The 16,799-nt window shown below is 33.9% G+C and overlaps 1 protein-coding gene across 6 annotated transcripts in view; it reads right to left on the bottom strand.

The window, feature by feature from the left end:
• RFX3 (regulatory factor X3) overlaps window positions 1-16,799 on the bottom strand; it is a 125,308-nt gene that overhangs the window by 10,635 nt on the left and 97,874 nt on the right. For all 6 annotated transcript variants that reach the window (XM_015848911.3, XM_015848912.2, XM_085530722.1 and 3 more), the window contains 9 exons: window positions 16,350-16,531; window positions 15,702-15,821; window positions 10,734-10,855; window positions 9,972-10,084; window positions 8,982-9,097; window positions 8,126-8,280; window positions 2,919-3,016; window positions 2,475-2,624; window positions 185-393 (listed from right to left, as the gene is read on the bottom strand). In XM_015848911.3, coding sequence (XP_015704397.1) covers window positions 185-393; window positions 2,475-2,624; window positions 2,919-3,016; window positions 8,126-8,280; window positions 8,982-9,097; window positions 9,972-10,084; window positions 10,734-10,855; window positions 15,702-15,821; window positions 16,350-16,531 — 1,265 coding nt within the window. The remainder of the gene's footprint in view (window positions 1-184; window positions 394-2,474; window positions 2,625-2,918; window positions 3,017-8,125; window positions 8,281-8,981; window positions 9,098-9,971; window positions 10,085-10,733; window positions 10,856-15,701; window positions 15,822-16,349; window positions 16,532-16,799) is intronic.

Raw genomic sequence — 16,799 nt, 5'->3', positions numbered from 1 at the left:
CCCTGCCAAGTTCCAAGTGTCCCTGAGTTTGATGTTAACAGTAATTTTCTGGAAAAAAAACCCACCCACATACTTTTGGTGACTTGATGACTCACAGTTTGATGTTGCATCAGTCAAGTTCACTACAGTGAACAATTCAGCAAATAACAGAACAGTTAAAATGTTTTATAAGTATAAATACTACCTGTAGAAAGACCATTTTAACAGAAATTGCCGTGCTGCTTTAGGAAAGCTGGGTCTTCCTTCATATGGTTTCAATGCTTGCATCATTACATTATCAAGCCAGGCAGCCCACTGCTCCAGAGTGCTTTGCTGTTGAAGAGTCATTTTGAAATCTGTTTCTAGCCTCTGAACCATGTTGTCATCACACTGGCACACCCAGGAAGCCTGCTCCTGTTAAAGCAAATAGCAGCCCTTGAAGTAACAGCACATAAACCAAAACACAGAACACAATTCATTCTTAAAGGTTAAAAAATTCTGAGGAGAAAAAGGGCAAAAAATGCTTGTAGGACAAACTAAAAAGCAGTTTTTGTTTTTATGTCTGTCACAATTTTGTTCAAAGAAAGTGGGTGGGAAAAATACAACACTTAAATGTCAAATTCAGAAATAAGAAGAACAATGGAAATGACACAAGCATGTTTTAGTTTGCCCCATTTGTTTTCAGAAGATATCTCTTACTTTCTTTGTTGATAATTTTTCTACTGAAATATATGGGAATTGTCAGTTTTTGCTGGGACTGCTGGCATGCCAATCAGAAATACCAGTTAAGTGGGGGTCTAAAATAATAAAAGAACAAACAAGAAATGAAGTGCAAGGTTCCTCTGGGCATGAAAAATACAATTTTAGTTATACCATCTTATAAAAGAAAGTTTTGCATATAAACAAGAATTGCTTTATTTGCTGACTGTATGTTACACGTAAGTACAAACTTAACTGCAAAGAAATGGAGAAACATGCTTGCATATAACAATGAACAATTTAATCAGCAATATCAAGATTAAATTAATTTAATAGGACACTTCAAAAACTAAGAGATAACATGGAGACACATTCAAGCCATGCCCTTAAACTTTAGCTATCTTGTGCCATGTTAACACCTCAAGATTAGCAGGCTGTGTCTACATTAACATATGAGCATAATCAACATTTTGCATCTTTGGTCGAGTACACTACCCACTCCTGTTCTTTCATGTTGGTACCAGCGATGTTCCAAGAAGTAGTCTGAGGTAAATTGGAAGAGATTTGAAGGTTCTTGTAAGACATCTTAAGGATTCAGAACCACAGATACTGTTTTCTGCAGTCCTCCCAGTAATGGGAAATAAACAGGTGGTCAGTGAATATTAAGATACTTGAATGTGTGCAAGGGGCAACACAGCTGGTAACAGGACTGGAGGGCATTTTCCTATGAGGAGAGACTAAGGACATTCAGGATGCCCAGCCTGGAGAAAAGGAGGCTGAAAGGACATCAGTGCTCCTTGCAGCTCCTTGAGGACGAAAAGTACAGCGAAACGTACTGGGCTCTACTCACTGGTTATCAGTGTGAGAATGGATGGAAAAAAGCTATGCCACGAGATGTGGTCTAAACACTGGAACAGTCTTCCTGGAGAGGTGGCTGATACACTCTGCATGTCAGTGTTCAATAGGCATTTGGACAATGCCTTAAAAAATACACCTTAATTTTTAGTTAGTCCTGAAGCAGTCAGCATGACTTGATCCTTCTAAACAAGCTATTTTAATTCTAATGCCACCATTTATAATTTACATATTGTTGCATAATATAACTACATATATTAAAATATATTTATTAAAAAGTACGTGAAAAAAGCATAAAGAATAAAACTGTTACTAGCAAACTGATTTTTATATGTAAAATCATCTCCTCAAAAAAAGACTCTGACACAGAACTGCCAGTCATCCAGAATATTTTACTTTGTTGGGCAAAAGGAAAACAACACTTCAGCAATGGTGTAGAATCATGTGAGAAACCCTTTTTGAAGGCTAACTGGAAACCAGTTCTAACCTTTATTAATCCAATAATGACTCATACACATAAGCACAGATACTTGGATAAAGCATACTAATTTAATTGTATTTGAATGAATGAAACAGTCTCTACTAAAAACAATGTTGTACATTTAATTGCTTTCAGAGACATTCAGGAGTTGTGTTCCTTTCTGTGACCTAAATGTGCAATATCACTGATGCTATTAATAAGACATTATTTGTGATATAACCATTCAAAGAATGCACAGGCTCTTATGTTTTCAGAGAATCTGGAAACATATGAGTACTTGAAATAAATAAGCACTTGGAAATGGAAAATGGCTCCAAGTTCTTACTTTCCTAAAGTAGATTTGAGCGAATCCTCAAAACATTATTGTGCTTTTTTCCTGAAAGAATAATGACAGCAAATGCAAAAAGTTCAGAATGTTTGGATTATTTTTCAAAGTCTGTTACTTAAAGCTAAATTTTACCTGAACATTGGCAAAATCAACACGGTTAAGATCATTGAGCATCTGGTTGATTTGAGAAGTGTTTTGAAGAACAGCACGAGCTGCTTGAGCCAGGTGGTTTAGAGATGTGTATCTTCGCAGAGTCTGGGCAAAGGCACTTACAGCGGCAACCTATGAAGAAATTAATTTCTTTTAAAATCTTGTACTCTGTAGATTAATGCACCTTTGATTGTTTACATTCATTTTAATATTCTACATGAATGGCCCATAATATGTGAATTATATTCATGTAACAGGTCAAAAGCATTTTCCTTTTAATCTTTTGACAAAACAGAATTGTTTCCCATTATTTGATGTGATGCTAAACATGAAATTTAGCATTCAAGTTAAAATACTACTGCTTTTATATACTACTGCACACTAGGCTCATCATTGCAAGAATAAAGCCACAATAGTTTTGTCTACCTTGGTTTGTATCATCCTCTGTGGAATATTGTTCATGGCATTTGAAAGCCAACCTTCAAGGCTTTTTGCAAAATTGCGAATGGCTTGGGTCAAGGCACCTGCACATTGAAGAAGAAGAAACAATGAAAAGAAAGCAAAGTACCTGTTTGGAAATGTTTCTCATCTTCAGTACCTTTGTGCTCAATAATTTGGATCCACCACTTTTACTTACTGGAAGATGAAACAAACTAGGGTTCAAAATGCCTAATTCAGATTCAGATTATGCAATAATGGATTTAGTTTTCTTTTAATGAACAGTTTGAACTTCCTCACCTAATCTGTCAGGAAGCTGATGACAAACAGTATTGCTTTGGGCATTACTGCATAAGAACATCTTTAATTGCAGCAGTTGTTTCCTATACACTTAAAATTCCTATCACAAATTTTTGGTGTTCTACTTCAGTTAAGTACCTCTTTTTAAAGAGCAAGTCTCTGAAAAATTCCTATTATTGGAAAACTGCAGCTTCCTCAAATAGACCTGAAGAAGTGTGAACTACTGTCATGATACTGCTTATTTCCACTGGAACAAAATCCGGTAAGTAGTACTTAAGGATATAATCAACAAGCAAAATATAAGAATATATTCCACTGACAGAAAGTTTAATCATTCAAACAGCTGTAAAATCTTCCTGTGTTTTTTCTTTCATTCATTCATTCATTCATTCATTCATTCATTCATTTATTTATTTATTTATTTGTTTATTTATTTATTTCCTTCACTATAGCACCCATAGAACTGATTGGATGGATGACAAGGATTTTGGGAGAAACTGAAGCTTTTGCAGGAATCAGTAGTGCAGTCAAAAGGGGTTTTGAGGGTTACTCTGGAAGTAATGCCTTTGACTTTATAATGTTGGCTGATGACATCAGTGGTAGACATTGGTGATATGAAAGTAGAGGCTGAACATTCACATCAACAATCTATTACATGTTCTGGTTGTGTTGTAGATGGCAGCAGAGGGGCAGTTTGACAAAACATAGTCTGATATGGAAGTGTGGATGAAGTAAAGGTGTGCCTCTGAATTCATGTGTAAAAATTACACCCATTGACACTCACTGATAATTACTGATCATTTTTGGATGTCAAGCAGTGGACGTGAGCAACATGAGGTGGTGGGTGGTACACTGCAGCAGTGCTGACAGTGATGTGAAAGACAAGCCATGTTCCAGTCATGCATTTATGAGTGCAACATACAGGCTCATGTTCAACGCTGGTGAAAATGTACAGCTAATGGTGATGACTATGTTGAAAACATTTCTGATAGCTTAAAATTTTCTCTACCAACTAGTGTTACTGTGCTGTTGAAGTTTCCATGAAAAATAATCAGGATGCACTACTTTCAGATCAACCTATGCAGTTATTAAAGAAGGAGGAAATTTTTCCATAAGGAACTGCAAAAGGAAAAAAAACAAACAAACACAAATAACCTTATCTCTTGAGTAGTAAAAATCTTGCTTTCTAATACTTACCACTTGCTCACAGACCTAATAGTGTCCACCCAAATAGTTGGGAAAGGAGACAAAAATAAAAACTGCAGTTTTCTAAAAATGAAGGGAGAATCACTGCAGCTGCAAAAATGAAGAGTAGAACACTAGAAAAAAGGAAACTACACTTACTTCCAAATTATTTCAGCTACATGTGAGAAAAGACTGTAAACTAAAGCCAAGGTTCTGTTTATAGGGTAGAATACCTTCTGGTAGACTAAGGCTGAAAGAATTTATCTTTGAGAAATACTCTTTTTTACTGCTTGAATTATTGATAATCCTTTTATTTAGGGAAACTATTACTAGAAGATCACTTCACTAAAAATAAGTAATTCATTAGATCTTTTTCAAATTTCTTTGAATTTATACTAGTAGCACATAGAAATTCTATTAGTAACTTACACAAATGACCACAGATTTGGATGCTTAGTTGAACATAATTTGGTGTTACAAAGTATCTCAATAAGGTAAGTATTCTATGGTAATATGTGTTTAGAATTGCAGTATCACAGAATTGCTCAGGTTGGAAAAGACCTTAAAGATCAAGTCCAATCACAACCTAACCATAGTACCCTAATTAACAGCCCTCAGCTAAATCATGTCCCTGAGCACCACATCCAAACAGGTTTAAACACATCCAGAGATGGTGACTCAACCACCTCCCCAGGGAGCCTATTCCAGCACTTAAGTGTTTGTCTGTTTTCCCTTGAAGCTTTCACATAGAGAACAGGCTCTTCAGTCCTATCAATTATTCTGCAAACCTCTGATACTTTGTAAATTCTTCCTCAGCTCTTACTAATTAACTATGTTTTCATTTCTTTTATTTCTTACCTACAGAGAAAGAAAATGCAAAGTGGAAAGAATAATATAAATACTGTATGAATTACATTTAGTAACTTAAAGAAAGTATTACTGTTGTCACTTCTAATTAACTTACTATTCTTTTCCACCTAGTTATATATTATGAAATTACTTTGACCACTGCAAGGTTAATCTCCCTTAAAAATAAAGACAGAAATGCAGCTCAGATACATGAGCTTTAGCTAGGAAGTGGATATAGAAGGAATAGAAGGAATAGATATAGTGGAATAGAAGGAATTCTAAGTTTTGAAGAAATGTTCCTTCTTTATAGCTATATTAGATAATCAGGTGTCAGTACTGTATGGTGAATTTCTAATGAATTTTTGAGGTATCATGTTAATATATAGAATTTTTCTTACACAAAATCTTTAAGTATGCGTCCAGCCATTGCCAAAAACTCATGTACCTGCATCCTCAAAGCCTTCTTCATGTTGCCAAGAAAAATGAATTATTAACATTGTTAAAATAATTAAAATTATTTAAAACTTTTCAATGAATTACACAGTGAGTTCACTTCAAAGTAAAGGGCTTGAATTAAGTCATATGTAACTAAACACACACAAACTTGCAATAGGAGTTACTGATAGAAAGTTAGATTTGGATAAGAACCTAAGAATCCAGAGTCTGAATCTCAGCTGAAAGCTCTCTAGCATGTAAATCTAAAAAAACAAACCAATCAAACAAAAACCCCCAAACAAAAACAAACAAACAAAAATCCATTCACAAAAAAACCCCAGTCCTTTTCTTCAAAGGTTTACTTTGAAGTACTTTAGATTTCTGTCTGCCTGAATTTGTGTAATATCATTTGGAAATACACTGAACATAAATTCTCTTCCTATGACAGAAACTCCCAGGCAACTTTATTACTGCCCATTCTGTCACAGGTGAAGGTGCAAAAAGTCTACAACGCAGAAAAAAAGATCCACTGCCAGTAAAATACAGAACTCAAGTCTGTTACCAAGGTCATTAGACAGTAATTCATTTTATTCCTGATTCAGACAGTATTCTGCTTTTCATAAAAAAAAGGAATTCAAACATTTTAAGCACATTTTTCATTCACTTTGTGGGTACTGAACATTTCCGCTAAGAAATTTAAGACAGAGGATAAAGCTAAATAAGCAATATTTTTCTCAATTATATTTTCTACTCCAGTAGTATATATTACAGAGATGAGTAGGAGGAAATTTTTTCTGGAATAAAAGCACTAAAAATCTACCAAAATAAATAAATAAATAAATAAATTAAAGGATCATGTTTATTTTAAGCACAATGTTTTTTTGGTTTTTTTTCCATGTTTTCAGCAGCTGCTGTTGTTATCTTTCCATTTACTCAGAAAAAAGTAATTAACTTTTTTTTTTTTATGAAGTGTTTATAGTCCTTTTCTCCACGCTTTCCCAAACTTTCCTATAAACTAGTATTTTCCCACAGAAAATAATCAATTTATATACTTTACCCTGCTCCATTCTTGCCATATCAATCATAATGCACAACCTCTAAGTTTTCTCTTGGCCTCTTGGAATGATTATAGATATTCCAACTCAAAATTACCTGTTCTCCACATAGGTTTAACAAACACCAGTGAATACCAGTGGTGGACATTTTTTAACATGGCAACAATATGTAATAGAATATTGGTGAGAGCATTTAACCTTTACTGTCATACCAGCAACATCTGCCAGTGACGTCATGGGCCAGGATAATAAAATAGGAGACTCATACCTCACTTTTTCCTTCAGTCCCCTCTACCCCTGTAATGGCTGATCTTCAGATTCTACACACTTCCAGTTTCAATTTTTTCTATTATACATAGTTTACTGAAAACTAGTTTTGTTTCACTGACAAGCAAGAAGTCAATAAAACTTCTCAAGAAGGCAGTACCACCAAATATTCATGTGAATTGCTTATCACTGCTGGAATTACTATACAGGAACATAGGATTATAGTAGGAAAAATAATAGCTTTGTCAGTTGCAAAGCTACTTCAAGCCCCAATTTTTTAAAATACATTAATCCAATTTTATAAGGTGACTGGATTGCTTCACAGAAAGGATGTGATACTTAAGCATTAGAAGAACTATATTTTTAGAACTATTTCATTTCAATAGTTTGCACAATATATGTTAGACAGTAGATGTTTTATAAAGGAGCTAACTTTCTTAAGATAAATTGATTTTCTGCCAAGAACAGCCATATACATACATTCCTGGAGCAATGATGGATTCTAGTAAAATTAACATACAATAGAAAGCTATACTCATGATAATGGTTGAATAGACAGTTAATGATTCTTTCTTGTAGGACATATGAAGAGCAAACAGTAATTCAAAATACTGAATTGGTCTAAAAAATTCAGAATTAACTTTTCATTACCATAACAGCCTTTAAAGATAATTCTTTTAAATAAGGAACAAAAACCAAAATGTCCAAAAATGAAAGGACAAGGCTCATATATGTTTTTTATTCTGGACTGATTAAATATTAATTTGTAATGTTTATAAACCAGAAACTACTTAATTTAATGTAAATACTCACTGACATTAGCTTACATTGGGTTGGGGGTCCCAGTACCTCTTAAGTACTTTTCATGGGAAACTTGATCTTGAAAACTAGATCTTTCAACCGCAGTAATATCCTCAGCTATTTTTAAATATATGGCATTTATACATCAACTCTCAGGACAACTTCCTACCCAGAGGTCTTAAGTATAAATGATACACAATAGTTCTCCAACTTTAAAAGTAATGCCTAAAACTTCCCCATGAGCTGTAAGACCACACACATATGAAAAAAAAATCCTTACAAAACATTTTGTGTTCAACTTACTAGGAATAGGTCTAAGGACGTCAGGAATGAGAATCTCCACCAAAGCCTGGTACATCACATGATCACAGTTACACATCCATTTCAGAATAGACTCATTTTTGCACAGAGTAATCAGTTTTGCTTTTGGAAGTCGACTTTCTATTTCACTCAGATTGCTGGAGTGAACAAAAACAGCAAAGGAATAAGTGAAAATGCATTTATAGCAGATAAAAAACAGCAATTGGTGTTAAAATTCATTATTGTGTGTCCTGGTGGCGCAAGTGGTAGGAATGCTGCGTTGCAACACCGGAGGCTCTGGGTTCGAATCCCCCTTGTGGCACAAGTGGTAGAAGTGCCGCTCTGCTGCACAGGAGGCTCGAATCCCAGGGGGTTGGACTCGATGATCTCTAAGGTCCCTTCCAACCCGCACGAGACTATGATACTATGATACTATGATGATTTAATAATTAAGTTATAGATATGTCAGCTACAGCCCACAAAACTTCTTTTCACTTTGTGTCACATGAAACTGGACTAGAAAGCTTGCACAGATCTAGTATAGCCCATGAATTATATAGATGTATGAATCTTATAGTCTTAAAAGAAATGGATAGGATACTGTTAAAATACACCTTCATGATAGTTATCTAATCAAAAAAAGAAAAGAAGAAAAAAGACAAAATTCTTTCAAAACTGCAATTTGCGATACATGCAGTGAATATTAATATGCCAGACAATACAAATTAATTTTTAAAATGTATCATAAGAAAAGAAGATTTTTACTATGATGGTAAAACCAGTAAGTTTCGTGCTGTTGTTTGACACTTCTATTATGTTGTTATAACAATCAGTAAACAAAGACAATACTTCTACTGACCTTGGTTCATTAACAGTAGTACCATCAGGTGGAGTAGAGGGAGAATAGCGCCAGAAAGTTTGCCACAACTTTTCTATCAGGCTGAATTGAAGATTCACTACCACATCCAGAATTGCCTGAAAAAATAAAATGCAAATACAGATTGTCTTTTACCTAGTTCCCATCTAGTCCCAAGTCCAAATAAAGAAATGACCTTTTTTTTTTTTTTTTTTTTTTTTTTAAATTATGTAATGGAATAAGGACAAACTTATCGTTTCTGAAATGATAAATACGATTTTTACAATATCGATGTATTATCCAGCAGTATAAGCTGCTGTGCACAGAGAGTACGACCAAGTGTACATGCACAGGAGACTCCAAAAAGGAACACAAATTATGTAATGTCTATCCTAAAGATAGTTAACACCACTCCAAACTCACCATTTTATTCATTTTGGTTATTCAATAAAGTTTTGAAAACACTTTTTGAAAAGTTTTAGAATATATTTTTTTCAATATTAAATTAATTTTAACCTTCCCAATTTTTCTTCAAAATGAGAAAAAAAGATGTTTTTTTTGTCTTTTTTTTTGTTTTTGTTTTTTAAATGTAAACAATTAAATGGTATTTTAACTTTTTTTTATTTTTATTTTTATTTTTATTTATTTATTTTTTTTAACATTTCCTACTGACAAAGCCAAAGATCTGCATACACAATCTTAAGTCTAGCTTCTCTAAAAAATCTGGAATACATACATATAATTACATTCTAAAGGCTATTGTTTTTTAGAATATATTTCTGTCCTGATGAAGGACTCATTTTTTCCTAGTAAGTATTCCAGGAAAATTAGCAAGATACTGTCCCTTCGAGTGAAATAAGCAAAATATCCTGGAGTCAGTGGTATGGCTGCAACATATCCAGAATTACTATCCTGCACCAGTTCTCGTTCACTAGAAATAATGAACCTAAAAATAACCCCCAAAAACAGATTTGTAGGAATTATAGGGAATACCTCACAGTGCTCTCGATAAAGACTCTGCAGTGATTTGATGTCCTCAAAGGTAGTACCATCTGGTAGAGAAGATATTTCAACTTCACCAAACTCTGGAAGTACTCGAGATGCATCTGTTTCCATAACAACATAACAAGGGAACAGTTATGAACAGTGCCTACTACCGTATGATCAGGAAAAGACTTAAGGATGATACAAATAAATAATCTCTAGTATGTCACAACGTTCAAAGTGAAGATTCGTTCACACTTGTTCTATGTTAAAATCATGAAGAAATTCAGACAGCATTTTTAAAGGAAAAAAACAACACAACAAAATAGTTGCAACTATTTGGCTCTTCCCACTTACGAAACTACAGTACACTTTCAAAGAAGATCACTAGATGGTTGACACACGTTGTTAATCAATAAAACGTACTTTAACAAACGTGTAAGGAGGCAATGTCATCAGAGAATATCAATAAGCATGTCTATATATAACTTTGCACAGCAACTGTGTCGTGATTTACATAATATCAGATATATCACACAAATAAAGAATTTGCATATTCTTTTTACACTTACATGATGCAGATTAAATATTTCATAAAACCTGCCAAACAAAGTATGTAGTTCAAGTGCCTTTTTGTTCTGTTGTCAGTAGAAATTTTAAAGAAGCCATTATAACTTCGGAAACAATTTTTGTACTTATGTGACTTGATATTTGCAGTGGAGTTCATCTTGTTTATTTTTACAGTAGAATAAAACAAACATGTTTTAATACCTAAAAACTGCTGATGATGTTGACTTTGGGCAATTACAGTTTGTTCAACAGATGTGCCTGTCTGTTGACCACTTCCTGTGAAGCCATCTGCAACTCCATCCACTTTCTGCATAGGCTTATACCTACAAAAATATCAATTTCAAAATTATCCCTTTTGTTAACTTCTTCATAGATGAGCTCATACAGGCTATGTTTACCCTGATTTCCCCATTTCAAAATAAAAATTTACAGAAAAGTACAAAAATAATTTACAAATTTTTATTTTCTTTGCAAATAACAGAAGAAACACAATTAGAAAGGGCAGCCAGTACATTACTAATTAAAAATTTATAAAAGTGATATTACAGTACCACCATTAATTTCTTCTGGAGTTTAGCATAGGAACAATACAATCATTAGACTGGCTAATTTATGCCATTTTAAGAAAAATAAGAAAAATAACACTGCTATCTGGGGACAATGAAAATGAAAGTCTTTGAACGCCTAAATCCTTCTTAGAATCTTTGGTATAGTTAAAAATAAAAGTCACAATGTTTCAAACAGGAGTGTTAGATTGGATGGTAAAATGTTGTAAGACATCTGATGGGCAATAGGCCCTGCCCATGACTTGAAAAAAACCTGAGAGTTTATTTAATAATATATATAATATATAAATAATATAAAAAATATATTTAATAATAATATTTATTATTATTGAGGTCTTAGTAGCAACAATTTGGCTACTTTGCACTTTCGAAATAAAATTGTAGTCAGTGGAAGAGAAAAGAAGAGGAACACCAAAGCTGAACAAAATGTCATCAAACAGTGTTTTATTGTTGAGAATTTTCTGTATCAAATAGTGTTATTGTGCTATTTGTACCTGTTGTAGTTTTCATGGAAATATATAGGAGGCATTACATTCCATGCAACGTATATACTATACTATAATATATATAGTACATTATATAACTGTTAGTGCAGTGTTGTGTTTTTGTTTCTGTTTTTGTTTTCCCTAAAACTATATCATGCTTGCCTTTAACTGTGCTGCATGTACAAAAGAGGTTGATGTCTCTTGCCAAGATTAAGGATTGTAACCTACCATATAACCTCCACTGGGATGAGTGTTTTTAGACAACTTCGTATCTCAAACTTATTTCTCCTTGCCATCATTATGGCAAAATAGTGTGACCCTAGACCTTAATTAAGTTATTGACAGGTTTTGAAAGAACAGAAAATGCTGAATATTATTAAAGAGTCTGACCCTGACTTCCCTAGTCTAGTCAGTGTGTACAGAGAGTACGAATGTCTTGTATGAGATTATCTGTTGAGGAGAAATAACTAACTTTTTGTGTATTTATGGGAGAAGCAGAAGTGTTGGACTGTAGCTGCTATGTTTTAGTGTTACTGCTTGTGGTAAGATTGTGTTGTTAGATAGTCTTCTCTTGTTAAGAATTAATGTACTTGTTTGCTTTTGTCTTACAAGCCATATTCAAGAGGAGGAGAGAAGACTCTTCCTCCTGTCTCAAGATGACTGTTCTGCATTAACAACAGAGTAACTCTAAACCTGGTTGGGGTAGAAATAGAATATGATTAAATCTGCTTAGTACTGTATTACAAATACCGGATTGATTTGTACACTTGAACTGGTACCAGACAGAAGGGGGTGAATTTTTTCTCTCACTTTTGTGCCAGAGAATAAAGCTTCAGCAATTTTAAAAATAAAGAGTTGTCAGCAACAGCTCCTCTGTTAGAGCTGGCATACTGATGTAGAGTTTTGCCACACAGCAGAGACAGTGCTGGCTATAAAAAATAATCCACAGATCATGAAAGCATTCAAAATTCATTTTCTAAATTACTGTATCAGAAATATTTCTATAGTATTTTAGCCAAAAAGAACCCAACCTTGATGAATCTTTTAAAAAATAAAGTCAGGGCTATATGTAACTCTGTTTTCCAAATGAGACTTCTAATTCCAATAAAGGTTCATTCCTAACATAGGACAGTGACCGTCAGTTAAGGTAGTCTAATAATGATATTATATTTATTGTGCAACTTCATGACAAGTGTTTGTGTTTAAAATCCTGTAGTCATGAAGTGCAGAATTTAAAATGCTAGATGCAACTCCTTTTTCAATATTTAGGTTCATTTGCTTTTATGACAGATACAAGTGGGTAGTGCCAAGCAATGTAGATGTTCAATTAAACTTCAGTTACATTTAGCATGCTAGACAGAATCTTCACTCAAGATATAACATAATTTAAGCACTGGAATGGGCTGCCCAGGGAATTCCTGTACCTGGTAGAATATAAGAGACATAGGGATATGTCACTAAGGAACACAGTTTAGTGAAGGGACTCTGTAGGTCAGGTTGATAGTTGGACTTCATGATCTTGAAGATGTTTTCCAACCCAGATGATTCTGTGATTCTGTATCTTGTCATAGAAATTAACACTTTTCAACACCATTAGAAAATCACTTAAACCAATGAATGTAGAAGAAAATATTATTTTTAGAAGCTTCACATGTAATATAAGCAAAGAGTAGTTAAAAACTTAAGATCTGAAGTTGTTAAAGTGCAGGTGGACCTCTGGCAATCTTGATAAGAAAAAGTTCTCCAAAAATCTTTAGTTATATGACAAATATTTTCTATTCATTGAAAAAAAAAAAAAAAAAAAGAAAAAGAAAAAAAGTGGTTATAATTTCCTAACAGGTAAAATTCACTGTTTGAATATTTTTTTAAAATTTTTTATTTTTAATAAAAATAACTACTCGCTACTGACTTACAGCTTGTTTCATCTTTCACTTTTTTTTCTTTTTTATACTTTTAAACTATAAGGTGCCAGAAGTCTGGGGGCTGAGAACAGTAAAATTTACAATTTTTTACCGTGTGCCCCGGTGGTGCAAGTGGTAGGAATGCCACGTTGCAACACCAGAGGCCCTGGGTTCGAATCCCCCTGTGGCAAAAGTGGTAGAAGTGCCGCTTTGCTACACAGAGGCTCAAATCCCAGGGGGTTGGACTCAATGATCTCTAAGGTCCCTTCCAACCCACACGAGACTATGATACTATGATGATGATACATTAACACTACAGCTTTTTGATGTATTTGACACAGAAATGATATAAATTTCTGTCCAAATATTTATATTGGTTAACATAAACTGCAAAATTTTGTGAGGTCTTTGGTCAACAACATAAATTTTATCAGTTTGTGAAAAGCCATGAAAATCCAGAAATCTTCAACACTGAAATTGGAGCATGGAATTCAGAAATGACAGAGAGCGAGATGCTGGCTTCATGAGGTAACTAATTCACAATATAACTTAATTGGTTACCACTGTCTAACTGTGATCAAACATTACTAACAGAATCATCTTCTTCCACTACAGAGTAGTAAGATGAGGCAGAAAGAATCATAAAGTATCTGTTTGGTGTGAAGTACAAGAAACAAAATGCAAAACACCCAACAGCCTATGACAGAACAAATGTACTGACAAAGTCACAAGATTTAAAAAAAAAAAAAAAAAAAAAAGCATCTTTATCAGTGATCGAATTTATTAAAAACATCTTAGTTCATGTTCAGCTCCCACCAGTGAAAGTACAAACACATGGCTGGTGTGTACAAGAACTGAGAGATATATTTAAAATTAACTTGGAAAGCCGGAGGTTTACTTATGGAAATAAAACTGAAAACAGGTGAAGAATGCCCAAGGGAAAAGACAAGAATGTCTATGCCAGCTGTCTGAAATAGAGATATAGATCACGAAAAAGATTTCACAGTAAGACTGAACTTTAATTTTTTTAACAGCTTTAAAGATGCCTTGCTTGATATGCTCCTCTTCTACAAATACATTTTATAAAATCAGACATCTTAGACATTTCTCTTTAGTACAATATGGAAATACAAAGTAATTTCAAGGAAGTGTACCTACTTCCCCTTTTTTACCCCTAAAGTTGTCTGTCTGTAGTTTTTTCTATATGCAAATCACATTCTTTCACCAAAAGCATGTGCCTCTGTCATCTCTTTCACCTTTGTGGAAAAAAAATACATACATCCTTCACTCTTCCCAGGAAGTACCACTGCTTCCAAATACTTCTGCCATTTCACAGATCTTCAGCAAAAACAGATGCTGAGAGCAAATACTTCAACCAGCCTATGGGCAAACTACTATGGTCATACTAGTTCTTTCAAGGAGAGGAAGTAAATATCAATCATAAGCTCACTATATGCATATTATCCATAAAACCATAATGTGATGATAATATCAACATTTGAAATTAAAGTTCTTAATTCTTTTCTTCAGAATGTGGTAAAATAAATCAGGAAAGTAAGAGTTCATTCATACAACATCTCACTCTTTTTTATTAATTTTCATACAATCACAAGGTTAGAAAGGACTTACAGCATCATCTAGTCCAACCATCCTTCCATTACCATTGCTACCACAAGCCATTAAACCATATCTTGTAGCTCCTCATCCAGACACCTCTTGAACACTGCCAGAGACCAGCTCCCAGCCATTCCATTGTCTGACCATTCTCTGAGAGAAAAAGTTTTTCCTTATCTAAATCTTCTCTGGTACAACTTGTGGCCATCTCCTCGGGTCCTGTTTATTGTTTGGGAGAAGAGGCCAAACCCTTCCTCATCACAACCTCCCTTCAGGAAGTTGTAGATGCAGTGAGGTCTCCCCTGAAGCTCCTCTTCTATAGACTAAACAATCCCAGCTCCCTCAGCTGCTCCTCATAAGACTTATGCTCCAGAACCCTCACCACTTTTGCTGCCCTTTGCAAACTTATTTACATTTCTAGGTAAATATGCTTTCATGTTGACTGGTATGTGACTTCAGTGACATCAACTGCATATTTGGCACACTTCTATTTTTCATAGTAGGGAAGCTGAACAGAATTCACATTGGAATTTCATCTTTTCAGGGGAAAGACTTATGAACTAGAAATATTAACAAGTTCTCATCTTCATTTCATGTCTTTACCTCTGTTTCTGCTGCATGGGCTGCTGTCTCATAGCCATATATTGCATGTCCTCTTGTAGTCGATTAAGAGGAGAATCTGGCTTGACACGAATCCCATAGTAATGATATTTGGAGTTCCCCCTTTATGAAAGAGGAAGCATTGAAAGGAAAATAACATTAGTTTTATGCATATTCATTACATTTACAGTTTATGTTGACTGGAAAATATTATGCACAAACTAGGTCTAACTCTCCTTTCATACCTGCCATGGGTATCATAAATGATAAATGGGTATCATTTTAGCACCTTTAGGAAATTAATTAACTCAAGTATTACCAAACATTTTATACTTTGTAATGAAAACAAGACTCTGTCTCTGTATTATCAAAGTCATGAAGAAACACAATCCTTGCTAATTTCCAAAAAACAGACTTCATTTTATTTATGTTGCAGTGTATTTATCAAAATGTAAACAGTCAAAATCGGGAAAAGTAAATTAATAACAACATCTAGAAAAGCATTAACATGTTTGAAATAAATAAACATAAATACCATAAAACCAATGCAGTTTTACATACAGCTTTATATATAGTTTTTCATATCAGAATTCTTACTCATAATTATTGCTTGCACTTCCTATTATAGTTCAAGACATCACTAACATGTACCTAGTTCCAAGTCTTCTTGTCCGTAACCCCATGAAGATTGACCGTATGAGTTTTCCAAAGGATGCAGCATTGACTGGATCCAACTTGTGCTCCTGACAGTGTCGTAAGTAATGGTTGTAAAGGGTACTTCTAGGGAGGCTTACTCCTTCTGCAGTTTCATAATTGTCCAAAAGCCACTGAAGCTACATCATATGTAAAACAAAAAACAAAAACAAACAAACAAAAAAGAAAAAAAAAAAGGAAAAAAAATAAAGAAAATTGATTTTAATTATTACTTTATTAAGAAAATCTTAACATTAACTTATGACAGTTCAGAAGTCACTCTTCAGGTCTACTGAACAGAGACAGCTATATGATGTTGCTTTAGGAACTTCAGAAATACCAGGAAATAGTGGAACTCATTACACTTAGATCTCAGATAAGTGTCCACTTCTTAAAAATATTTTGAGT

Source organism: Coturnix japonica, chromosome Z, assembly GCF_054131305.1.
Source record: "Coturnix japonica strain WE chromosome Z, WE-NBRP24, whole genome shotgun sequence".
NCBI lineage: Eukaryota > Metazoa > Chordata > Aves > Galliformes > Phasianidae > Coturnix > Coturnix japonica.
The sequence above is the reverse complement of the archived record's forward strand: the minus strand, read 5'-3'. Positions and strand labels throughout refer to the sequence as shown.